Source organism: Apodemus sylvaticus, chromosome 12, assembly GCF_947179515.1.
Source record: "Apodemus sylvaticus chromosome 12, mApoSyl1.1, whole genome shotgun sequence".
NCBI classification, from domain to species: domain Eukaryota; kingdom Metazoa; phylum Chordata; class Mammalia; order Rodentia; family Muridae; genus Apodemus; species Apodemus sylvaticus.
The window spans coordinates 100883439-100909649 of record NC_067483.1 but is presented as its reverse complement, the minus strand read 5'-3'; the positions used below and the strand labels follow the sequence as shown (position 1 = coordinate 100909649).

The 26211-nt window shown below is 49.1% G+C and overlaps 1 protein-coding gene across 1 annotated transcript; it reads left to right on the top strand.

The window, feature by feature from the left end:
• Positions 1-1235: 1235 nt before the first annotated feature.
• Camk1g (calcium/calmodulin dependent protein kinase IG) lies at positions 1236-26211 on the top strand. Its single transcript, XM_052200351.1, has 13 exons — positions 1236-1301; positions 9653-9773; positions 11974-12102; positions 15784-15858; positions 17937-18075; positions 18601-18724; positions 20239-20314; positions 21661-21773; positions 22406-22484; positions 23827-23914; positions 24145-24569; positions 25142-25256; positions 25382-26211. The coding sequence occupies exons 2-12, from the start codon at positions 9682-9684 to the stop codon at positions 25230-25232; spliced, it is 1431 nt and encodes a 476-aa protein (XP_052056311.1). The 5' UTR covers positions 1236-1301; positions 9653-9681; the 3' UTR covers positions 25233-25256; positions 25382-26211.

The following is a 26211-nucleotide window of genomic DNA, read 5'->3' as shown; positions in this document are numbered from 1 at the left end:
GGAAGCAGACTAGAACAGGAGACTTCAGAAGGCATAACAAGAATGGACACACACACACACACAACACACTCTATTTGTTGGCATCCATGAGAATGCCACAGGCACGCGCAAGAAATAACAAAAGTGGCCACCCCTAGATAGCAAGGCCAGGCCCAAGGGCAGAGGGATGATGCCTTTTAATACAGCTCCTGTTGTGGATCCACGAAAATGTTGAGTTTTTTTTCAAGACTACGGGGTGACATAAAATAGAAAGGATGAGTTGAACTAGGAGGAACACATGAACATGTCTAGGAGCTAACAGGATATGGGGACAGCACAGACACGAAGGGTGTCTTGGAACTTGGTAGACATTGGCCTTCAGGAGGAAAACTCCAGGAGAAAAGTGAGAGAATAGAATATGGCCGCATTCAGGTGAGCGTTCCTCCTGAAGATGCTTACAGGACCCGTGGGCGGGCAGCATTGAGATATCGGAGAAGGAGAAAGCAAGATGTAGAGGTCAGAGCCCAAGGAACCTGAAGAGGGAAAAGATGTCTAGCCAAGGGGCAAGGCAGAGAAGAGAGATGAAGGGGAAGTTCCAGAGGCAACAGAGCATTTCCAGGGGGGACTAGTGGTCTCTCGGGGTCTCCTGAATTAGGACTGGGGACAGAATGGAGGTTGAGGGTCCAGAGGAGAGGGGGCGCCTCAGAGATCAGGATAGAATCTGCCAAGCCAGGGGCTTCTCTCCCTCCTCCTTCAGAGACAAAATGATAGGACCACTTCTCAGCAGATACAGATCCTGTTACAGGGCTGGAGGAAGGGGCTTTTAGACCACCTAATCCAGCAACTGCTGGGTAAAGTGGAAACTGAGTCAGGCAGTCTCAGATAGCTTCTCTGCTTTTTTTCTGTTTACGCTTCAGGGGAAATCCACGACTTGATCTCACATTGTTTTCTGTTATTCACACATCAATGCAGACAAAATCTAACACAATTGTGCCCACAAACACACAGCGTGTAAACAGCCACTCGGGCATTAAAGGGTTTCTTCTGAGCTTTTTTTTTTTTTTTTTTTTTCCTACAGTCCCCTGGATGGGAGGGAGGAAGAGCCAAGCTCAGGAAAGCAAGGAGAGATAGAAACCATTCTAGCTACTTTTACTCCCCTTTAAGGCTGCCTGGTTACAGTCCTGGGAAAGAAAACCCCTGTATTCCTCCCCTTTAATTGGGTTTATTGTTAAAGCACTGGGGCAGCTAATCCTCACAGACCTGTAGGAGCAGGCGTGCTGGCCAAGATCACAGACTGGAGCACCTTTCTTGTGAGCCCCTGGGTAAGACAGCCTGTTTCTTCTTTGGTCTCTGGGGAGGTTATCTAGTTGGCACGGAGAGGGAGAGGGTTTGAAGATTCACTTCCTTTCAGCCCCTGTCAGTTTCTCCTAGCTCTTGTAGTCTCAAGGGTAAGTTGTAGCGGAAAGAGAATCCCTATGAGGACCTGGTCGGTGCTTCCTGGGGGAGATATCTGATAATTCCTCCTGGGCTGGCCCAGGAGAACCTTCTGTACTTACGGCAGAGACAGGAATAGGAGAGCATTGTGCCCAGGAGCTCTTGGGTGTTGCTGGGGATGGGAGGGGTATCAGGACTACTGCTCCTTAGCACCCTTCTTCTAGCTCACCCTTCATTCCTCTGCGACCTAACTCACCTATCAAAAGAGGAGGCTCACCCCACCCACACTAGCATCCTTGGTGGGGTTGCATATGATAACTGTGGGTACCAAGGCCATGGTAAATAGCCTGTGGCTGCTCTTCACTGGGTGCGGGAGAGATGGCCTCCAGCCTTGCAGCAGGGTCTGAGAGGCAGGGCTCAGCTTCCCACCCCAGGGCCAAGGCTGCTGCATTAAGATGCAGGACACAGACACAAGCTAAAGCTGTCAGTCATGAGCTGGTCCCTTCACCTTCCCCAGGGGCTCATCTGTTCCTGGAGCCTAAACTTCCCCAGTGTGGCTCTATGGGGTACTCAGAGTAGGGTTTGGGTTCACCACCCGCCCTAGCCCCTTCTCTCCATGCAAGTTTGACGCACAACATTATCCCTGATTCTAGAAGAGGTGGCTGCAGGGCCAGCTGCAGTGTGAGCCTGGCCAGCCTCCTGCTCTGGAAACAGAAAACTGATCAAGAGGAAAATCTCTGAGCTGGGTCAAGAGGGTCAAGCAGTTTCTGTCTCGGCTAAGGAATCTTTTCCAGATCACAGAGCACAGTTGGAATGGGACCATCATTCCTGTGGACCTGAGCTTAGCCAGGGCCAAGGATGAGACCCATATCTAAAACAGACCAGAGTATAAAGTGCTTAGTAATAGCTGATACTGCCACACTTTGCAGCTGGAAATGGGCTTTTAATTCATCCAGCGATGAAGTGCTAGATGGTCGTCTCCCCCACCCCCAACCCACTTAGTATATAGCTCAGAGAAGTAAAGTGATTCTCTGCATGCTACAAAGCCAACTACTACTGGCATCCCTTGTGTCCTGGTGGCATTTGAACACTAGTCTTTTCCATGTTGCTGTGGTGTGTGTGTGTGCATGTGTGTGTGTATGTATGTATATAAAAGAGTCCTCTTTAAAGATGAGAAAAACTTTGGAAAAAGCCTGAGGGCTGAGCAAGTGAAGGTTTAAGATGGACCCAGGAGCAGCTCTGGCGAGAGGCACTGCTCCCCAGCTCCGACAAGGAGGATCCAAGCCCTACAGAAGACTCAGCCTTTGACAGATCATTGAAGCCATGTGTCTCCCAGGAATAAGTCAGCATGACAGTGTCACAAGGAGGAAGGGGCAGATGAGCGGTGTGCCATTGGCCACCTCCAGAAAAGAGGCAACAGGTTCTGTGGTACAGTGACAAGGACACTGGAAGCCTTAGAACTGGGCTTCCGGCCCAGTACGGCCACATACTATCTGTTTGATTCAGGGCATCTCCCTTGAACATTGTCATCCATCAGTATCTCAGCTATAAAATGGTGTAAGGTGGATCCACAACAGGGATTGCTTAGTACTGCCAAGTGCTTAGTACTGCCCTGCCCAGGGGCTCAGTCCTTGCCTGATTATCCCCCAAGGCCTGGGAGCAATTCTGGCTGGAAGGAAACAAAAAGCCTCCCTCTCCAAAAGGAGGGCTCTTCTCTGTTCCCTCTCCCCCCATACACACGCACACCCAGCCAGAAATAAACTGCCACACGGAGTGCGTGCGAGTGACGGCGCCCAGCCGCAGCAGCCTGCCAGCGCCAGGGAGTGAATGAGCTGTGGCATGAATGAGAGGAGGAGCAATGGAGTCTGAGGAAAGGCTGTGGCCGCTGCTACAACTGCAGGCAAACCGCCATGGCCATGGTCGGCAGCAAGGGGGCTGGGCAAAGCAGCTGCCAGCCAGAGAGTAGCAATGGGGGCAGGACTGCACAGCCTGTCCCTGAGTGTCAGAGCTACGTCCCCAGACAGAAGGTTTGTAACCTTCCAGCATCGTGATGTAGTATCCTGAGTCCAGCCTGTCTGTCCTCTGCACTTCTCCAATATGGATCCTTGTCGGCCCCATCTGAGAGCCCCAGCCAAGTACCTGATGATTACATTCAATGGGAATAAATCCCAGGCCTGCACAGAGGAGTCACCTCATGTCATAGCCATCAGTGTGTGACACCCAGACACCCAGGTGATGGTCATTAACTCCTCAGGACAACAACACGTGGCATGTGGAGAAACATACTCAGGCTTGTTTTCCTCCCTGTTGAGAGATGCCTAGTTTCTCAGCTGAAGACCATGTGGATTACAGAGTTTGCCCTTGGGGCTGTGCTATAGGAAAGTCTGTCTTCTAGCACTTCAGAACTGCAGGGAGATGTAGCTCACATTATGAGGACCCTGGGATAGCAGTGATGGGGCAGGGACAGCAACTCCACATCTCCTGCAATGCCCATTCCTACTGGGATGTCCACCAGTAGATAAACCATCACCTACTGCCCCTGCTCTTCTCTCATGCTTGGTGTTTGGCTCGTGTGCCATACTGCAGGTATGCCATGCAGTGCTGGAGAAGTTGTGCATGCCCTGTGGTGCATTTGACCTCACGGGAGTACTGAGTATAGATTGATGATAGCTATTCCCATTCTGCAGATGGTGTAAACTGAGGAGGCTAGTGTGGTTATGACTAAGCAGCTACCCCATTCTCCTGGCTGTCACCTGTGTCCCAACTTCTCAGTCACCAGAGCAATCTATGGAGAGGGCCTTTGCTTCTGCCCTTGCTTCATGCCCACTCAACCTTAAGCTGACTTGCCGAGCAGTAGGATGCTTTGGTTGAGCTTACAGGTGAAAACATGGGTTTTCATCCAAATTAAACTTCAGGCCAACTGGAACTCTTCAGTTACTTTGTGAACAGAAATTCACATGCAGAGATGGTAACAAGGGCCAAGAATAAATGGAGTGGACCTAGGTGCTCCTCCCAGCAGGAGGAGGCTGATGAGCCACTGGTTTGCAGCCTAGTAACTGGACACAGTTGATGCCAGCTGTGCAGATGTCATTCAGGCCTGTGACACCACAAGAAGGGTAGGGCTGTGATGGATGTGAGTGGACTGCTGGGGATTTCATGTATTCCTCAAAAAGACAAAGTAAAAATGGTTTTGGAGAAGGCCTTGCCTGCATGAACCAGTGCATGCTCTGAGTAGACCCAGATCCCTGCTGCTGCTGCTGCTGCTGCTGTTGCTGCTGCTGCTGCTGCTGCTGCTGCTGCTGCTGCTGTGTATTAAAAAATCATTTCATCAAGGAAGTGTGGGTACTGCCAGGGTAGACAGGGAGTTTCTCCCAGGACTTACAGCCATGAAACAGACTTCGGGTACTCATCTAGTTAACTCTCCATCTTTCGGTATGGAGAAAGTTCAAAATTCAGAGGTGTATAGTGATCTGCCTTGGGCTGCACAGTGGCAGAGTGCCAAACTGTGATGGTAGATTCTAGTGTGTTCTCAATCCAGACTCTGAATTCCAAAGATACAGATACAGAATATGGCACAGGCCAGAATTTAGGAAATTGTGGCACCAGGTCAGGAAAACCTCCCAGCTCTCACCCTCTGAACCAGTGCAGTCTGATGATATGTGGCCCTATGCATGTGTGTGCCCTGCTTGGAGGCAGGGTGCATATTCTTATTAAAGATGACAACAACGGATAACCTCCCTCCCAGTACCCCTAGGCCCTCAGATCCATGCTTCCAACAATTATAGAAGAAGGCAAAGAAGTCTGAGGGTGCCTGGGGGTAGAGTTCTGGGGTAGGGTGCTTGCTTAGTATGGGAGGTTCTGAATGGACCCAATCCCCAGAAAAAGAACAAATCGTGGGGTATCCTGATTCGTCTGGGGTTAATGAGAGCTGGTGAAGCACAACCTTACTGAGAAGACCCAGGCAGGAGGGCTGAAAGTATACCAGTGTCTCCCATGGGTAGAACTGAGAACCATTATCTGCACATTTAGAACCACAGAGATTGCACTCAAAGATTTTCTGTCCCCCATCCTCACCCTTATAGCATATCTAGGCCGGCTAAGAGGCACCATCTCATCCCTGCATTGTGTGCATGGGGTGGAGGGAAGGGGCTTGAATTGAATGCCTTCAGGTTACAACACAAGGATTCCAGGACTCTAGCTGGGCCAACACTGACTCCTTGAATAAATAGTCCAAGTAGCTGAGAGGAGACCTCATGGAGCAAGGTGGTAGGGGTAAGGGAGAAGCACCAAGAAGTGTGGGGTCACAGTGTGCTCTGCACATGATGGCAGTGAGGAGGACATTGCAGACATGCCTCACCTTCCCAAGAGTTCTTTCTGGGTGTAGTGTGGACCCAGACCAGATGGAGCTAGGAAAGACAGGATAGTGAGCCCTAGGGGTCACCAGGAAGAGGTCTTTGGCCTGCTGGGCTCACAGCCCAGCATCTCTCAGCAGCATCTCATCAATAGCCAGGTTGGCTGCCAACACGACCCAGAAGGCCCATCCTGGAAGTACAGAAAGGGCTCATACATGCCAGGGCTGTAGTTGTCCTGCATGTTCTCTGGGGAGAAGTATCCCCTTTGTCTCTTCCCTCGCTACAAGCTTAGAAGACCAGACAGAAGCTACAACAGCAAGACTGTCTATGGGGTTATTTCTAGAAAGAATGATTACTTAAAACAGAGTGGCTTCAGAGTGCCAAATATATTACAGGAGAGGGGAACTGAAGAAGAAAAAGCACCCGACTTAGGTAGAATGTCCTGAGAGGCTCTGCTGACCGAGCACTGGACTCAGATCCCACTCTTCTACTGATGCCAGGACAATGACAAGAAGCAAGGCAGTCTGGCTTTCGAGTGACATTCCGCCTCCTTCCCACGGAGCTTCAGACAGGACTTCATATCAAGGGTTTCAGTTGGGGTGCCACCCCCTGCGCAGGCTCATAGCAGTGCAAGGAATGCCCCCATTTTCATACCCTTCTTAAACCTAGCTCCTATCTGAAGCCATCCTGACCAGTCTCCAGAGGTTGAGGCTAGCTGTACCTCCTGTGCGCACCAGGCTTAGTAATGGGCCCTGCACATTGGGAACTCTTGTCCCTTAGGCTCATCACCTAGCACTTTGCCTGTTTACCTGTCTAGTTACATAGATGCAGTCTTACTAGATTGCAAGCATTTGAGGGTCAGGCTTGTGTTACACAGAAATATCTGTATTCAGTACTGGGAATACAGGAGGTATTCATTCAGTAAGTGCTCACCAAATGAAAGAGTGTCACCCTACGGCTCAGAGATGATCATATATGAACATAGTCATTTTCCTTGCCAAGAGTCTTTGGTATAGCATCCTCACAATGCCCTCACTTTGTTGAAGAGTGTGGGGCATGAACTGGGCATACAGGTCAACACCGAGGATGCCTCGTGAAGGCCTCTATGGGAGTGAAATTTGTCCTAAGCCTCAGAGGACTCTGTGTGGATTGCTCCTATGCCCTAAAATCCAGTTGCAGTTATTATGGAAAAATAGCAGAGAGCCTTGGAAGGAAACCAAAGAATATTAGTGCTCAGGGTGTCTCTGAATTTGTTTCTTCTACCGAAAGATCTGGATTGCTGAAGTCAGGGGAGAAGAGGCCGGTGAGGCTGGAGCAGAAAGCAACATGGCCCAGCTGGGGGTGTAGGCAGCTCCTTCCCCACCCACCTGTGACCACCCCACCTGAGCCTGGGCCCCCTTCCCAGGTGGTCTCCATGACATCATGGATTGTGGGAGTCTCTGAAGGAGTGGGGTCCAGATCTGAGCCGCTGCGCGTTCCACACAGATGATGAAGCTGAATTGTTAGGACTCCGTGTATGGGAGGAGCGGTGGGTGGGAAAGATGTTTTCTATAGCTTCGCCTCGGCTAAGAATACTATGTTTTTAAAGCTATTTAGGAGCAATGGAAAAGAAAGAACACTGAGCACAGATCAGCTAATGAGAGCTGGGAGCCTCCTACAGAGCGGGCAGTCATTCCCCACAGCTCCTGCAGGGGGAGTGATGTACACAGCCGAGATCTCTGCCCTGGTTCTTCAGGAGCCCCTCACACAGAACAAGCTCCAGTCAGTCCAGTTGTTCTGTGGAAAGGAAAAACCAAAGGGGAGGCATGCAAACCAACTTTGTCTTTGTGCACCTTTAGACATACACACCTTTTACCCTGAGGCCTGCTTTCTTCAAGACTGCCTGATCCTAGGGTGTTACCCAATAGAGCACAGTCCCTGGAGACTAGCAAGATTGACATGCTATTACGGAAAAGCTTAAGTACAAAACTTCCCCTTCCTTTTCCTTTTCTGGCTGCCCAATTGGGGGGAGGGGGTACAGGCATCCCACACACCAAGGATCCTGAGAGATTTGGAATTCAGAGTCTGCAAATGGCCTGACACCCTATCCATCCCCCTCAGAACACCTGCCCCACACAATCCAAGAGGTTAATATGGAGCAGAGAGAAAATCTGAACCCAGGTTCCAAACCTGTGCTCTTCTTCTGACACAGAGCTGCAGAAACACAGGATTTTGTGCACGTGTGTGTAGTCATGTGTGAGTGCACATGTGCGTAGGCGTGTGTGAGTACACGTGTGTATAGGCATGTGTGAGTAGGCATGTGTGAGTGCACGTGTGTGTAGGCATGTGTGAGTGCACGTATGTGTAGGCATGTGTGAGTACACGTGTGTGTGTAGGCATGTGTGAGTGCACGTGTGTATAGGCATGTGTGAGTAGGCATGTGTGAGTGCACATGTGTGTAGGCATGTGTGAGTGCACATGTGTGTAGGCATGTGTGAGTGCACATGTGTGTAGGCATGTGTGAGTGCACATGTGTGTAGGCATGTGTGAGTGCACGTGTGTGTAGGCATATATGAGTGCACATGTGTGTAGGCATGAGTGAGTGTGTACATATACAAAGGCCAGAGAACAGCCTCAGCTGTCATTCCTCAGGGATCTCATTGTGTTTCTTGTTTTGTTTTGTTTATTGAGACCTAGAACTCCCTGAGTGGAATAGGCTAGCCCAGCAGTGAACCCAACTGATCCCCCTCTCCAGGGCTGGAGTTACAAGCCAGTGCGTCTCTCTTCAGCTCTTTTTAGCGATCAAACAGAGGTCCTTGTGCTTCTGTGATAAGCACTCTACCGGCTGCATTATGGCCTTCTAAAAGGCCTCAAGATTTTATGGGCATTTGTTTTTTATTTAAGCTGGGATCAGAGCCACTATCTAAAAGGAATAGCCACTAGACACAGTCACCTATCTCTCTGTCAGGCTTGAGAGGTAGGGTGTTGGCAGAACTGGTCTTTCCCGTCACCCTCAGACACGCAGCAGACTTGAACCCTGCTGGCCTGGCTTCCCCAGCTTCCTGCTTTGTTTTTCTCTGGGGAAGCAGCTCTGTACAGTTTTCAGTTGTTTGATGCCTTTGCCAGCTTCAAGCCTCAGCCTAAATCCAACCTGTTTACAGCACCTCCATTGGCCTTATCTGAAGACACCCTTCTTTGACCCCATCACGCACCAAGTATCTGGTCACTTAGTCATCTGCATGGGAGTTTGCTGGCTGCCTCATTGCCTGCTTCCTTTGCCTGGCTACCCCAGGAAGGAGGGCCATGGTCCAATTTGTCTGTCATCACACATCCAGCCCCTGGAACATTACAGGTGCTACATGTAGCCCCAGAGCTCTGATACAAAGGACATGCTTCAATTCAGATGCACACAAAAATCTACCCAGCTCCCTGTGCATGCTGTGGGGGTGGCAGGGGAAACACACTGCTCCTTTGCAGAAGCTGTGGCAGGTAGGAGTGAGACCAGGAGGCAGAGCTGTGATGGTAGGAAGAGGCCAAGCTGCATAAACACAGGAAGGTCCCGGGCTCGGCTGGGATGCCTGAGATCTAGATGTAGCGTGTAAATCTGTATGTTGTGCACCATCACTAATGCGCAGATTTCTGTTGGGTTTCTACCTTCAGTCTACACCCCTGTTGCATCTAGCAAGTAGATACAAAGCAGTCACTCAGTGGATTTGCTCTAGCAATTTTAGAATACAAGTGGGAGAGTGTTCTTATTTTTGCCACTTTCCAGGTTCTGCTCCCAGTCTTTTCCGTCTGGCCATTGTTACATCACGATCTGGGTGTTTCCTACTCTTTGGCAACCTGTTCTGTCTTATATGAGAAACACTCTGATCGGACCGTGTCTTCCTTCTCTCCCTCCCACGAAGCTTCCCAGGCAGTTTCAACTCTGGAGGACATGGGGCGAAAGGAGGAGGAGGACTGTAGCTCCTGGAAGAAACAGACCACCAACATCAGGAAAACCTTCATCTTCATGGAAGTGCTGGGATCGTAAGTACTTGGGCTGGGCTTCTGAGGGCTGGGCTGCCTGCTGTTGGGAAGGGGGCAGTCCGCCCCTGGAACTCTCTCAGTTGCAGTAAGAGACTTGGGAAGAATTTTATGGCCCTGGGAGTCAAGGTGCATAAAAGACACCTGTTACTTTAATGCACTGGAACCCTCAAGAGACACCACTCCATACCTCTGGATTCTGTATCCTGAGACAGCCCAGTGGTCCCTAACATATTCCTAGATCTGTGGCAACTTGAGGATCCCAGACCTAATCACAGAAGGGATGGAATGATTAGCACTTCCCCATAGCCAATGTCTTTGGAACATTTTTCCTGGGCCTCCCTTTCAGCTTCCTCATTTCCTCTGTCATGTGATCAAGCCAACCTCAATGTCCACTTCTGACAGAAGAGAAGGGGCTTCTGGGGCCCAGAGAGCAGGTGGGTTCCTCACCCCCAATAGCTTCCCTTCACCTCTCTTCTTCTTCCAATGCTTTACAAACGCTGGAGCCCATGGTGTCTGGGCCTCCCCTTGACAGCAATCACACAGTTGGCTGACTCCGTGTGAGGCTGCATGTCTGGAGCAGACTCACCATTCAGTCCCGCCTGTCCCCAGGAGGTCACAGGCTCTGACGTAGGCCAGTCAGCAGCTCCAGCCACCAGTCTTCGCCTCTTTGGTGCACCAGCTGGTCAGCTAATGAGCCAGAGATAATTAGACCTAGGCAAGCGAGGAGTCCACAGGCTGCTCCCTCGAGCAAGCTTTCTAGCTAGTGCAATCAAAGTGTCACTTGACCCTGTCCTGGCCAGGAGGCCATGACCTCAGATGGTGGCAGAAGGGCCCACACTTTCTGCAGACAGATGGGCACCAGGCACCACTGAGAGGAAACTCAGGCTGTCCCCACACAGGGAGATGTCTGGCTCTGCATGCACAGGAGGACACAGTGTCAGTGCTGGTTGTCAGAGCCCTCGCCTTTCTTCAAGGGCCTTGCCAGCATGGGGGTGGCTAGAAAGTGGCAGCTGGCAGGAGAGAGACAAGGCTCGTGAGTGAATCAGAAATTATTTGCTAAGCAGCCCTAAACTAGAGAGAGGTGGAGCAGGAAGCCCAGGCCAGCAAGAGCTGATACCTCATGGTCTGCTGCAAACAAGACATACCTTCTCTCTTGGTGTTCTGGGATGCCTGCCGCCACAGCACCGTGCAAACTTTAGAGGGGCTCAGGATCTCTCTGAGAGCTGTTGCTTTAGCCTTTAAAGTCATTTAGAGGAGAAGGTGGGACGTACTCAAAATCCCTGATCTTAAATCCAACACTTCACTGCTCAGCCATCCCTGTATCCCTTAGGTCCACACCTGCAGATTCATCCATCAGAGAGTCAAACATAGCAGGAAAAAAATGTGTCTGTCTGGACACACAGGATTTCTCCTGTCCTCATTCTCCAACGATACAGCATAGAGGTCTGTACAGCATTCACCTCAAAAGCTAACACAATCCATCATCAAGCCCCAGCTTCCACCCCTAGCTTACCTGACACTCTGATGGCTGATGTACACAGCCCTTCACCCCTGGAACAGGTCAAATCCTCCTGGGTTCTCTCCCAGGATTTCTCATGCCCCCAAATCCACAGAGACTGCAGGAATGGAGGGAAGATGGTCTGCCCTTGTCTTCTGGAGTCAGAATCAGGATGATCACCAGCAGTGCACTGATAAAACACACCCGTAGTTCCAGCTATCTGAGAAACCAAGGCAAGAGGATCACATGACCCTAGGAATTTGAGAGCAGTCTGAAAGTAGTAAGACCTCATCAAATTAAGTTAAATGATTCACAAATAAAAGCTAGTTCAGCGGATCCAGGAGGCCTTCTTTTCTCACTGCATGTGAGTCTGTTCTCTCTCGCTTCCACTGCGGGCCACAGGGCACCGCAGTGATGGGAAGTGGATAAGCTCTGGAGAGCCTTGATGGGGTTTACATGCGGAGAAATGCCCACAGCTAATGCAGAGTCTGCGAGATTGCATAGGGAAATGTGACTGCCTCATCCCCATGTCTGTCCCATGTGATCTGCAAGGGAGAACACACTGGTATGTCAGAGTCAGTGGGCGCCCTGCTTGACCGGAAACTTGTCATCCATGCATTCTTCTTCTACACTTCCCCTTGGTTTCTGGCATGCTCTCTTCCAGCCAGAGCTACATTTTCTGTCTTGGCCTCTTCCCTACAGAGGCGCTTTTTCAGAGGTGTTCCTGGTGAAGCAAAGAGTGACTGGGAAACTCTTTGCTCTGAAGTGTATCAAGAAGTCGCCAGCCTTCCGGGACAGCAGCCTAGAGAATGAGATCGCTGTTTTGAAAAGGTGAGTGGTACTGGGACTGAAAGAGGCAGGTGCAGCTGTAAAATTCCGACCTGCCCTTCCCAAATTACCTTTATGGCAAATGAGCTGGATTTCCACAGCTGGTGGGTATCGTGCCCTTCGAATTGCTGTGTCAGGTTAGTCAGCTAAGCCCAGGCAGCTGTGCCAGGTGAATTGTTTCCCCAGCAAACTGACTAGTTAAACTCACCACAGGCCAGAGAGTGATTAACTTGGAGAGTCAGAAGCCAGTGGATAGCCAACAGCAGGAAGAATCAATAGTGGAGGAGGCAGCAGGAATCCTGCTGGCTTCCATCCATCCATGGTGCCCAGAATTAGCCTTGGTTGGATCTAAAGAAAACCCAGAGCTGGGAAACTGCCCGAGGCTACACTGATGTATCACCAGTGTGCACAGTGAGACTCTTACAGTGAGCCTGTGGAATATCTGTGTCATATTAAAGTGTGACAGGTACCCTGTGATCAGAACCATTTGATGAGGCAGACATTGCCTGGGAGCCCAGATTGCCCAGCTGAAGAGAAGCACCCATAACCACTTCGTCTCCTACAATCTTCATCTTCTGTAATCCAGCAGTATAAAAGAGACAGGTTCATGTTTTCTGGCCCAGGTGCCTGATGAATGTGAATTATTAGATATGTTTCCAAAGAAGAAAGACTTTGATGATGTTCCTCGTGAACAAGGAAGCAGCACAGTAAGGAAATTCAAGAGTTTTTGCAAACTTTTGTGCAGAATCATGGGTGAAGTATATGGAGAAAGTCTGTCCTAGAGTCACCACAGCTTTGAGTGGGTAGCATCAAGGACAGGCAATGAGAATAGAATGTTGAGAGAAACAAGGTTGGCAGAGGGTCCTAGGATCAAGGATGCCAGCTTTATTCTATGAACAAAGGAAACTGATAGAGGGTTTGGGGTAAGGAAATGAAATTGGATTACTAATCACCCCCCCCCCATTAGGTATGGAGGAAGGTGGGTTAGGAGACCAGCCTAGAGGGTGGGAGGCTCATCATAAAACCCTCACAGCACTTTAGACACATAGCGGGAATTATTAAAAAGAATAACAATATCCCGCAATATGCCTGACACCAGTGGACCACGGGGCTCCAGCGGGGTATTTTCATACCCCTTTCTGGCTCTCTGGCCCAGAGCTCCCAAGATGTCTCCACCCAACTCGCCAAGTTCCCTTGGTGGGTCGTTGCCATGCCAGCCCCATGCAATGGCTGCCCACCTCACGGGTAGCTGTCACAATTCCCAGTAACCCTGTAAAATCAAAACTCTAGATGCTTATGCTTTCCTCTTCCTCTTCTCCTGTGTCACTCCCTGTCTCTACAACTCTTAGCACCACCTCCCTTTTCCCTGTCCAATCACAGGCTCTTGTATTAATAATTAAATTAATTGGACGGGGAAAATCCTGCTACAACACAGGGTTAAAAACATGAACGACAGAGTTTTGTGAAGACAGGAAGACTGGACACAGAGCCATCGCAAGGAGAGAAATGATCCAGTTTGGGGTTAGCCAACAAGAGTGCAGAAAAACAGAACATTTAAAATGATCTGGAGACTAAGCCACGTCCCTACCAGGTAGCAAGTGATGCCGTTGATCAGAATAAAGAATAAAAAGTATAGACTTGAAGGAAACTGGGAGAAACTGGTTGGAACATATAGACCTTAGATGTCTTTATGTAGATTGTTATCTCTACATGGAAGAGCACGGAGGGAACCTTATGGTGATCTTTCTTACTGCACTGTATCAACAGCCTAGACATTCAGGGCACATCAGTTCATTGCAGAAATAATCAGAAGTTCATGTGGGCATTGCCGGCATGTGAGGGTGGTAGAGTCCTAGGAACCAGAGGGGTTTAAAGATACCTTAAATCATACAGCTACCACTGGCTATGCCTTTTCCCAAGCGCTATACCAGGCATTTTCCTTTTTTAAAAAAGATTTAAATTCCTTTTACAATGTATTTATTATTATTGTGTGTGTGCGCATGTGTACCCGATGAGGCCGCAGGTGTCATGGCCAGCATGTGGAGCTCTCAGGCCCTTCACGTGGGTTTCAGGGATTGAACTCAAGTCAAGCACCTTAATCACTGAGCCATCTATGTTTTTTTTCTTTTAATCCTGGTGCAACCACATGAGAGAGATACGCTTTTCAAAGCAAAACCAACCAGCCAAACAATAAAAGTGAGGATTTGAGAAAGCCAGATAAAGCTAGGATATGCCAGAGTCAGGCAAAGTCCTAGGCCCATCTAACTCAATCCCAGTCTCTTGGAGGCAATCTTCCTCCCCAGGCATCCACAGAACAGCCACTGGGAAAGCCAGTCCTCTTGCCTGTCGTGGTTCTTCTGCTTAACTCTAGGGCAGGACGTCACAGACAACCTGTAAACCAGACCGTTTTATGTTGAGGGTGGCCTGTGTATTGTGGGCTACTTAGCAGTCTTTCTACCTCTACTTTGTAGGTGAGCATGGCAGCCCCAGCCTCCATTAATAACAATTAAATTTTGGTTCTGGAGGGGTAGAATGATGGTTCATCTGTTAAGAGTACATTATGCTGTTAAAAAGTTCAAAGCCCTTACATCAGGTGATTCACAGCACCTATAACTCCAGCTCCAGGGAATCTAACACCCTGTGGCCTCTGGAGCCATCTGCAGGTATAGGGTGAACATAAATTCACACAGGCACTTATGCATGTATACACACACACACACACACACACAGAGAGAGAGAGAGAGAGAGAGAGAGAGAGAGAGAGAGAGAGAGAGAGAGAGACCTTTTAAAAAACGAAGTTTTTTTTTTTTTAATTGTGTTGCTGGCTATGGCAGTAAATGAGCTTAGCCCTTGGGAGACAGAGGGAGGAGGGTCTGCACAAGTTTGAGGCCAGCCTAGTATACATGATGAGTTCCAGACTAGCCTGGGTCTGAGCTACATAGTAAGACCCTGCTAAAAGAAAGGAAAGGAGAAAAGGAGAGAGGGACGGAAGAACAGGAGAGGGGGGAGAAGGAAGGACCAAAGACCACAATGCAAAGAATAATTAGAAAGATAAATAGATGCTTGGAAGATAGACATAAGAGAAAAATAGATGAGGGATTAGATAAGAGACAGAGAGACAGATAAATTGATTGACTGGCTGATTGATATATAGCTAGATGATGCATGGATGCATGCATGTCCTTTAAGGGGTAATATTGCTCTAAGACATTCCATAGAAAATCAGAATCTACCTTTTTTCATATCTCAATGTGCTTTTTGTGGTTACTTATAAATTACTTTTCTTGTTACTGTGACAATCCTAAGACCTGAGGAAACAACCTTAAAAGGAGGGGTGTGTTTTGACTCACAGACTGAAGGATCTAGCCTATCACGGAAGAGAACCGGTAGGAGCATGAGTCATCCGGGCGCAGTCAGGAAGCCCAGGGGTGAATGAGGTGCTCAGATCACTGTCCTCTTACTTCAGTGTGGACTCCCAGCCCATGGGATGGTGCTGCCTGCATACAGAGGAGCGCGTTCATCCTCAGCTGCTTCCCAAGGGCCTCATCAGCGAGGCTTCTCTGAGACGCGGTCCTCTTATACACTGCCGTCCAGACAATCGATATAGACTTTGAGTCTGAGTCTGTACTTCGTGTTTGGGCCACTTGAACCCTGTACACATCACAGGATTCTTACCTTTCGCAGGATCAAGCATGAAAACATTGTGACCTTGGAGGACATCTATGAGAGCACCACCCACTACTACCTGGTCATGCAGCTGTAAGTGAAGATGACCCTCATCCCCACAAAGGCCTAGGAGGGGAGGGGCAGGGGAGAATGGCTGCCAGATGAAGTCAAGAACTGACTTTAGAGGCTCTGAAATGCTGTCCTTCTCGATCACTGTGCTTCCGGTGCAGGGCTGAGGGTCAAAGCAGGCTGACTATTGAGTTGGTTCATGCTAGCACAGGCTTGCAGTTGTTGGGGTATTTACTATGAACAGATAATAGCTGTTCACACTCATTGCTGTCCATAAGGTCTTCTGGGGCTTCCCAAGCACTCAGCCACTGAAAAGGAAAATGGCAGGCATAATGTAAACCCCTAGAACCTTTCTTTGGCACTCCTTTAACTCATCTGTTTCTATGAACTTGACGGTAAACATAATAACATCATTATAGGATAAACCATAAGAGTAGAAATCTCAGGTAGATGGCTTCAATTCAGTTTAAAGAACAAATCTCTCAAGAGAGATCTTCTTGAACTAAACGCAGGCTATGTGGTGTAGCCTTCTGTAAGACAGAAATGGCTCTTCAGTACAATGGGCTCTGTCTGTCACTGTCACAACCAAGTAAACCAAGGGGTGGAGATGCTGTGACTGCAAGGTGCCAAGAGATCACATGATATGTAGAGGTATTAAGAATATACTCCCTAATGACTAATGATATTGAGCATTTTTTAAGATGCTTCTAAGCCATCTGAAGTTCTTCAGGTGAAAATTCTTTGTTTAGCTCTGTACCCCATTTTTAATAGGGTTATTTGGTTTTCTGGGGTCTAACTTCTTGAGTTCTTTGTATATATTGGATATTAGCCCTCTGTCGGATGTAGGGTTGGTGAAGATCTTTTCCCAATTTGTTGGTTGCCGATTTGTCCTTTTGATGGTGTCTTTTGCCTTACAGAAACTTTGTAATTTTATGAGGTCCCATTTGTCAATTCTTGGGGCATATACCCAGAGGATTCCCCAGCATGTAATAAGGATACATGCTCCACTATGTTCATAGCAGTCCTATTTATAATATCCAGAGCTAGAAAGAACCCAGGTGTCCCTCAACGGAAGAATGGATATAAAAAATGTGGTATATATACACAATGGAGTATTATTCAGTCATTAGAAACAATGAATTCATGAAATTCTTAGACAAATGGATGGAGCTGGAGAACATCATACTAAGTGAGGTAACCCAGTCTCAAAAGATCAATCATGGTATGCACTCACTGATAAGTGGATATTAGCCTAGAAACTTGGAATACCCAAGACACAATCCACATATCAAATGATGTCCAAGAAGAACAGAGGAGTAGCCCCTGGTTCTGGAAAGGATCAGTGCAGCAGTATAGGGCAATACCAGAACAGGGAAGTGGGAAGGGGTGGATGGGGGAACAGGGGGAGGAAAGAGGGCTTATGGGACTTTTGGGGAGTGGGGAGCCAGAAAAGGGGAAATCATTTGAAATGTAAATAAAAAATATATCGAATAAAAAAAAAGAATATACTCAAGGAGCACATCATCTTTCACCAGAGATGGTGAGTTCCCTGGTACTCTAATCTTTTAGGACTGATCAGAAACTTCTAGAAACATAGTATAGATGATTTCAAGGATAATGGAAGGTCAGGCTTTATCTTTAAGCTCCTAAGTCCTCTTTCCCCATACCATTCAGGTTTTAAAATACGTCTATGTCTCCATCTAAAATTTCAGCATCTGGTAGCTCAGTTTTCCCTAATGAAGAAAGAAGTCCCATTGGAAATGTATGAAATTAGTCTCATTTTCACACTTTGTCCAATTTCCAATCCTGTGTCCAGGTAAGCAACAAAGGTATCCATAGGAAGAAAATCTTAGCTTTTCCAGGTACTCTAACCAAGGCTATTTGAATTATAATAGAAGCCTCCAGAAATAGGTCAGCCAACATTTGAACCAAATGACCCCCAGTAATATCTCAGATACCCAGAAGGAGTGTTCTGAGCCAACAGTGTGCCTTCCTGAAAGCTCACACCCTTCTTCAGGTTGCCTGCCTGTGCTTATAGCCTATGGCTACAGAGAAGTGCTTGGCCTTTGACCTGCTATAGAATCAGATTCTTGTGCCCACAGTGTTTCTGGAGGTGAGCTTTTTGACCGGATCCTGGAGCGTGGTGTCTACACAGAAAAGGATGCCAGCCTGGTCATCCAGCAGGTTTTGTCTGCAGTGAAATACCTCCATGAGAATGGCATCGTCCACAGAGACCTAAAGGTGATGGGGCAGGGGGTCTGGGTGGGAAATAAATGTCACATGAGTGTGATGGCCTGGTTGAACTTACAGGCTCCTTCTGCCCTGAGATTCCTTATACTGAGCATAGATGACCATTGTTCAACTGCACCTTGGCCTTTTCAGGACCTTTTAAATGTTCCCTCATTACAATGTCAAAGTGACCCATAGCCACAGTCAAATTCAAGTATAACAGACAATAAAGTCTAAACAACAGTGGGCGCTGCAGTAGGCTTTAGGGGATAAGAGACAATTAGCCAAAGGTTGGGTTCCTCAAAATGCATTCTGGAGCAGTTGGGAGTAGAGAGGATCCAAAATAAGACCATAAGCAAGATGTAGAGTTCTAGGATGCGGAAGCAAGGGCACAGATTGGAGGGAGATGGGAAAAAAACAGGCAAAGGGGCTGTGGCCTTTGAGTCGGGAGCCCAGGGCTTCACTTCCTAGGAAAGCCCTTATCAAGGATGCTGTTCAGGAAGTTTCTTTCTAGCTGTGTGTCTTCTCCTTTGGCAGCCTGAAAACCTGCTGTACCTCACCCCTGAGGAGAACTCCAAGATCATGATCACTGACTTTGGTCTGTCCAAGATGGAGCAGAATGGAGTCATGTCCACCGCTTGTGGGACCCCAGGCTATGTGGGTGAGTCCAGAGCACCAGAGGGGAGCCATTTGTCTGTTTAACCACTAGTGTTGTAGTTAACTTTCTGTAGCTGTGTTAAACATCATGACCAAACGAGGAAAGGATGTTATATCTTATCATCATGAAGGGAAGTCAGGGCAGGATGTCAAGAAGGAAACTAAACATAGGAACTGTAGCAGAGGCCAGAGAGGGATGCTGCCATTGGCTTACACCCCATGGATTGCTCATCCTGAATTATTGTACCACCCAGGACCAATTGCCAAGGGATGGAACCACACACAGTAGACTGGGTCTCTCATCTCCCATCAAGAAAATGCCCCACAAACCTACCCACAGACCAATCTGATGGAGTCAACTCCTAAAGTGAAGTCCCCTTTCCCCAGTAACTCTAGCCTGGGACAAGGTGACAGCACAGCAATGATATGACTCACAGAAAAAGGTGACTTTGTACACACATGTTCATCCATCTGACTCTCTAATCCTGGTCTTCACAGAGGCTGCCCTGAACCCTTCCAATAGATTCTAGGCATACTCTTCCACCATCACAACCCTGAGATGGGCAGAGAGCTGAGGGGTGGGACATTCAACCCATTGTTTCCTCCTACACTAGACCCCCTAACTGCTAGGAGTCTGGATTCCCATGATGATGAGCTTTGGCCCAAGGGTCATGGGCTCCTTCCTGGAACTCCAGGAAGCACACAGGAGTGGTGGAAGCTGGGCATTGTTCCCACTCAGCTGCCAGGACTCCTGAAAAGAGAAGTACCCGACAAGGCACTTGGTGTTAGCAATCCTGAGACGTGAGAGGAGGAAGGAAAAGAGAAGAGTTAGCCAGCCATCACCTGATGGGTGCAGGAAAGTGGGAGGCAGAGCACAGACTTCCAGGAAGAACCTGCTCTCTCCCGAGAAAGTTTAGTCACTCACCTAAAGATGTAGAATTCTGTGAATACTAAGCCCAGTGCTGGGATACACTCAGAAGGCAGGTCTCTCTGCCTGGCTCTCCCAGTCCAAGGGAAGCAAGCTCATGTACTAGACAGGTGCCAGAGATGAGCAAGTCCCAGCCACCTTCTGGGAGCTTCCCAAGATGACTAGAGCAGGGAGCCTTTGCCTTTTAGGGCTGCTGCTGCTGTGGGGGAAGAGACCATACCACCCAGAAGATCCCCGCTCTGAAGACAAAGTCTGGACCCTTGCCCTGAGGATCCTCCATATTAGCACAGTCGGGTGTTACTCTTAGGGCCTGATGGGGGCAACAAAGCTGGAGAGCTCTGAGCTAATGGAGGAGTCAGAAACAGCTTGTGAGAACTCCCAGGTTGATGGAGGAACAGGTCTCTCCTCTCAGGAAGAGTTAGTGAGCTTGGGGAGATGCAGTCCCCACCTTTGGGGAGTTTTCAATCTCATGGATGTCTCCTACCCTACCTCTCTATCCCCTACTTCCATCCCTTTTCTGTTCTCTTTCTGTTCCTCTCTCGGGCTCCTCTCTTGTCCCTAGCCCTGAACCTACGATTGATTTTCCACAGCTCCAGAAGTGCTGGCCCAGAAGCCCTACAGTAAGGCTGTGGACTGCTGGTCCATTGGTGTCATCACATACATACTGTGAGTAAAAGCTGGTGTGGGTGCATTCCCTGAGAAAACACACAGAGAGAGGCTTGCTTATGTACATAGGTGTCACCAAGCTCCTCAAAGCCATGGACAGAACCCAGCCCCTTGGGCTACCCTCCTCCTGGGCACTGCGTTCCCACCCTCTGTACAAATGTGAGGCCAGCCACTCTGTAGAACCATCAAGAAAATGAGAGATCAAGGCCTAGAACCCGTGTAAGCTGAAGTACCTCAGCTCCTCCGACCCAGCAGTGATACCATCCAAAGGCAACATCATAAACTAGAGATTCTCATGGCATTTCCTCTCCTCCACACATGCTAGATACCCCATTTTCCAGCCTTCGCATGCATTCTCCCCCAACATGTGCCTCTCCCCACCCCACCCCCAGCAGTCAGCTTTGTTCTTAGGCAAATAACACTTGCCTCTTAGAGTAGATTCTGTTAAATTATTCTCTAACTCATTTACTCAATATCTGAGTCATCTCCTAGGCTAGGGCCAGGGATGTGGCTCAGTTGGCATCATGCCTGCCTAGAATGCATGAAACCCTGAGTTCAGTCCTAGCACAGTACACAAGTGAGTGGTAGGAAGGGGGCTGGAGAAAGAACTCAGCGGTTAAGAGCACTTGCTGCTCTTCCAGAAGACGCACATCAGGCCTGAATTCCAGCTCCAGGGGGATCTGATGCCCTCTTCTGGCCTCTGTACATATACCTATCCATATGCTACATACAGACACATAACATTACATATACTTAACATATGATATGTTATGTTTAAATAATATAATAATATATTATATTATTTAATTATTTATTTAATATTATTTAATATGTATAACATACATATTTATATGTTACATTAACATATAAATAAAAATAAAACATCTTTCTTTTAAAAAGAATAACCTGGGCATGGGTAGCACAATGAGTAATCCTAGGATTCAGGAGACAAAGAGGAACAGAAGTTGAAGGCCATTCTTGGCTACACAGTAAGTTTGAAGTTAACTTGGGCTACATGAGACCCTGTCTGAAAGAGTAAACCAAAACAGTTTAATCCCCTGTGACGTTCCTCAGTCTTCATAAGGATCCTCTTTAGAGAACACCTGAGAGGCAGAGGAAGTGAGGGCCCAGTGGGAAGATGTCCTGCAAAGGGTCCTTCCAGAGAGTCCTCTCCAGGCCTTGGCTCCACGTGTGCTTTCCATGGGAACAGGCAGGCTCACCTTGTAATTACCCTGCTGGTCTGAGACCTTCACTGACTGTGAATTGTGCAGTGGGAGGCTAGGTAGACAGGTTGGTCCAGGAGGAGGGACCGCCTCACAGACTACCTCTTCCCTGTCTTCCTGCAGGCTATGTGGGTACCCCCCTTTCTACGAAGAAACAGAATCAAAGCTTTTTGAGAAGATCAAAGAGGGTTACTACGAGTTTGAGTCTCCATTCTGGGATGACATTTCTGAGTCAGGTGAGCATGAAGGACAAAGCAGAGACTGCGAGAGAAAGCATCTTAACAGAGAGGACAGTCCCTGGGGCTCATGCAGCAGAAGCCGCCAGGGAGAGTGGGGAAGTCTTTCCCCAGTTCAAAGGCCAGGGGAAGTATTTGAAGCTAAGACCCCAGTGGGGAGGGTTACAGTCGGGTCACAACCTGAGATAAGGTAACAGAACAAAACTGACCCAGATATGAAAGAAGGTGGCATACACACCGTGTGTGAGAGAAGGCAGCATGCATTCTATATGTGAAAAACTGAGGCATTTTTGCTTGTGGGGCCTGGTAAGTGGTGGTCAGAGCTGGAAGAAGCCAGCACTCACATGCTAGCCCATGTGTTTACCAGCAAACGCATGCGCACGGTGTGCAGGCACATTGGTGTGACGTGACTGGCAAGGCTCCCCTGGACATGTGGGTGAGGCTGCCTGGAGCTCTCTTCTTGGTGGCTTATGGTGAGTTGTTAGGTAGTTTGGACTTTTTTTAAGATTTCTTAAAACTGTTTCTTTAGAAGATTAGCTAAAGATGCACTCACTGCCTCCCACCAGCCTGGAAGTGAATTTCTTTCAGTCATGAAATCTGGTCCTTAGCTGAGTCTCTGATATTCCCCTTAGCCAAGGATTTTATTTGCCATCTGCTGGAGAAGGACCCAAATGAACGGTACACCTGTGAGAAAGCCCTCAGACACCCCTGGTAAGTAAGAAATGGGTGGTCTCTGTATTCTCCTTTCTGGTTCCCAGGGCCAAGCTAACTCCCAGGAGCCCCTGGTGCCAGCTGCTCTGAGACATCAAAGTCTGTTCTCAGTAAACATGTTCATCAGGCCCAGGTGGCCAGCACACAGCACCGAGTTGGGCCAGTGTGGCCTGCAGGGGCCAGCTACGTGCTCTAACCACGTTTAGGTTCCATCTTCAGGCTGGATGTCAGATCCCCAAGTGGTTACTAAAGAGGCAACCTGTCCTGAGGTGCATTTTGCTGGAGATAAAACTCAGTGGTCTAGCATGCCTAGCATCCAGGAGGCCTACATCAGTCCCTAGTTCCAAAGATAGTGGTTCCAAAGATAGACGTTGTTTCCACCTCCTCCCATAGCAAGCATGGAATCCCTACCTGTCCAGGCTTTCCCTGATCTCATCCGGCCTTTTTTTCCTGTGCCCAGGGTTCTAGCCAAACGTCTCTGATTCAGACAGATTCAGGAACTAGACCCTCTCCTCCTGCCTCCCTCTCCCTCTACCCCAGGCTTTTTCTTTACCACGCCTTCGATCACCACAGTAAATATCCTTCCTCTTGACTTCCATGTCCAGATCCCTGCCCTGAGTTCAGCTCTGACTTCTTAATCCACACAAATCTCCCATTTCTCCCTTTAATTACATAGTTTGCCATGGATTTCTCTAGCCCATGGCCTGAAACGGCTAGAGTAGAGGCTCTTGGAAACCAGGGCACCATCTCTCACTTATTCAAGTTCCCTGGTGGCTCTGCCAATACTGTGCATATACCATGTATCTAAGGAACACTTAGAGACAGGTGAAATAAGAGGCCAAAGAGAGGAGTAAGGTGTGGCCTGCATAAGAGTCTTGTGGAGAAGAGCCCCACATGGACTTGCTTCTGATCAAAGACATGGGCCGTAGCTCCCTATGATGCCAGGGCTTATCCATGGTCTGTAAAGGAACAGGTAATAGATGAACAGCTGAACTTTGCTATCGAGGGCACCTACTCATCACTGCTGAAGAACACATACAGAGCCATGGAAAATGCCTGTCAGTGCTCATAGCTGCCCCCAGTGAACCATCACTTACAAAAAGCAAGTGATGGGCAGATCAGTCCCCAAGACCACAGTTTGCCAATCCTGTTCTAAAATGTTTTGGTTTTGCTAAAGCATAAGCCCCTATGACGTGCCTAGGAAGATATAGGAGTCCTTTCCTGCTGGAGTCACTCTCTCCTGAGATATCAACTGAACATGGCTTTGCATGCACAGAGCCTTGTCTAACCTCTGACTGAGTGCTAGGGCCACCTGGTAACCAAGTCCCCTCCTTCATGCTAGGATTGATGGGAACACAGCTCTGCACCGGGACATCTATCCATCTGTCAGCCTCCAGATTCAGAAGAACTTTGCCAAGAGCAAGTGGAGGGTGAGCTGTGCTTAGAGGCTGAGCCTGCTGTCCTGGGCTTTGGGAGGCTAGACTGTCTGGGGCTGGTGGATGGGGTTCCTAGGGCATCTCTCCCCCAGGTGACAGCAGTCCTCTGTGCTCTCTGTGAACTGGAAAGTGGGTAGGGTGGTTTCCAGAGCCCCCAGGAAGAAGAAAAAAGGAATCCAGTGGCCTCTGCAAGAGCACAGCCAGACACTTTTCTGCCTCCTCAGCAAGCCTTCAATGCAGCCGCAGTGGTACATCACATGAGGAAACTGCACATGAACCTGCACAGCCCCAATGTCCGCCAAGAGGTGGAGAACAGGCCACCTGTGTCCCCTGCTCCTGAAGTCTCCAGACCAGGCTCCCATGACAGCTCCATCACAGAGGCCCCCATCCTGGACCCAAGCACACCCCTTCCTGCACAGACCCGACTACCCTGCTCACACAGCTCCCGGCCCTCAGCTCCTGGTGGCCGCTCTCTCAACTGCCTGGTCAACGGCTCTCTGCGCATCAGCAGTAGCCTAGTGCCCATGCAACAGGGACCCCTAGCCACAGGGCCCTGTGGCTGCTGCTCCAGCTGTCTAAATATCGGGAACAAGGGAAAGTCTTCCTATTGCTCTGAGCCTACCCTCTTTAGAAAGTCCAACAAAAAACAGTAAGTAGTCTCAGGCAATGAACCTCACCCTGCTCATCTGTTTCAGAAGGGACAGGAATGACTTGCTGAACAATGTGACTGCAAAGGCCAGGCCCACTGTTAGGGTGGAAGTAACTCAGGGTCCAGGCAAGGGAAATTTCTGCCACAACCAGAGAAACCATTGCCAGCCATGTCTCGCCTCTGGCTTGAAGTTTGCTCATCTGTAAAATGCCTCACTGAGGTATGGTAGAGGGCAAACAGAGAGGCCTCAGCCCAACAATAGAGTACTTGCCTCACATGCATGAGACATTCAGTCCTAAGTCCTGAAAAAGGCAAAAGTCACATGTGTGAGTAAAAAGTACTAGTGTTGGAGTCTCTGGTTACCAGGCCTTCCCTGTTTGAGGCAGGAAGGAGGAAGGGAGCCCTGGAGGTGTTCACATCAGGGTCTGTGCCAACAGAACTTCAGAAAGGGATGACTGGACAGATGCTGGCCGTGTGTGTGTGTGTGTGTGTGTGTGTGTGTGTGTGTGTGGTGTAGAACATGTTTTCCTCACTTTAAATAGTTCAAAGACTCTACTCGGTCTCCTTTCTAGGAACTTCAAATCAGAAGTCATGGTACCAGTGAAGGCCGGTGGCAGCACCCACTGCCGGACTGGGCAGACTGGGGTGTGTCTCATTATGTGATCCAGGAGCCCATGTGGTTTTCAGGTAAGGTCTGAGGTGGGGCGGGTGGGCCAAGCTGGGAAGTAGGGGGATGTCTAGAAGGGAACACTCACTCGTGGAGTTAGAGAGGCTGGAAGCCCTGCAGTCACTCAGAGTGCTTCCCTTTTCAGGAGACATGCCTGGCTCTTCTCTGCCTCTCTAAGCTGGCGTCTGCCCTGACAAAGGGGAGCAGCGGAGCAGGGATGGCAGGCACGCCTGGTCTGAGGCAGTAGGGCTGTTGCTGCCGGGGTAGACACTCACAGGAAGTTCAGAGGAGCCCCAGTCCCGGATGTTCTCTGAGGCCACAAGCAGGATGAGTGGTCTGCCTGCCTCCATCATCCCAGCCTCAAGGTCTCCCGACCTGCCCATGCCCTTCCCCACATTGTACCGTGCAGTGGCTCCATGCAGTGTCCATAGATAGTGCTCATCTGGGTCCGTGTTGTTTGTTGTGAAAAGCTTTATGGGCTGGCCAGGCTGTGCCACTTCTTCAAGCAAAGCCATATGGAGTCTAACTGGACTCCCTGCTCTGCATCCTCACCCCTGCCGCTCTGGCTTCAGGACCAGACTGGACCCATCATCATAGTACCTATTCGCATGAATGCCAGTCAGGCTGCCCCAGGGGCCTGGGAGCACTCACAACTCTAGTCCTTCCCTCCAGGATTAGCTTCCCACTGCACTGAGACCCAGGCCACTTCAAAGCTCTCCCTGCCTCCGCCTCACAGCAGTGCCCTCATCCTCCATGGTGGAATAGAGAAAGCTGAGGCTACCAGACTGTGAGCCTTCTCTCCCTGCCGGCCATACACCTCACATATCCCTAATTAAGGATTCTGGGACTATTTCCATGTCGGCCAGGGTTCCTGCCTCTGGCTCCCTCTGTTCTCCTGAAAGTCAGGTGCATTGTTCTGTCTCTCTGTGTTCTTGCCTCATACCCTCAAGCTTCATGCTCTGTGTTGTGCTCAAA

Excerpts from the sequence above, each read along its gene's own strand:
- Camk1g (XM_052200351.1), top strand. The coding sequence starts at position 9,682 with ATGGGGCGAAAGGAGGAGGAGGACTGTAGCTCCTGGAAGAAACAGACC. Across the intron at positions 21,774-22,405 it reads GGATGACATTTCTGAGTCAG|CCAAGGATTTTATTTGCCAT; the intron begins GTGAGCATGAAG and ends TATTCCCCTTAG. Across the intron at positions 24,570-25,141 it reads AGAAAGTCCAACAAAAAACA|GAACTTCAAATCAGAAGTCA; the intron begins GTAAGTAGTCTC and ends TCTCCTTTCTAG.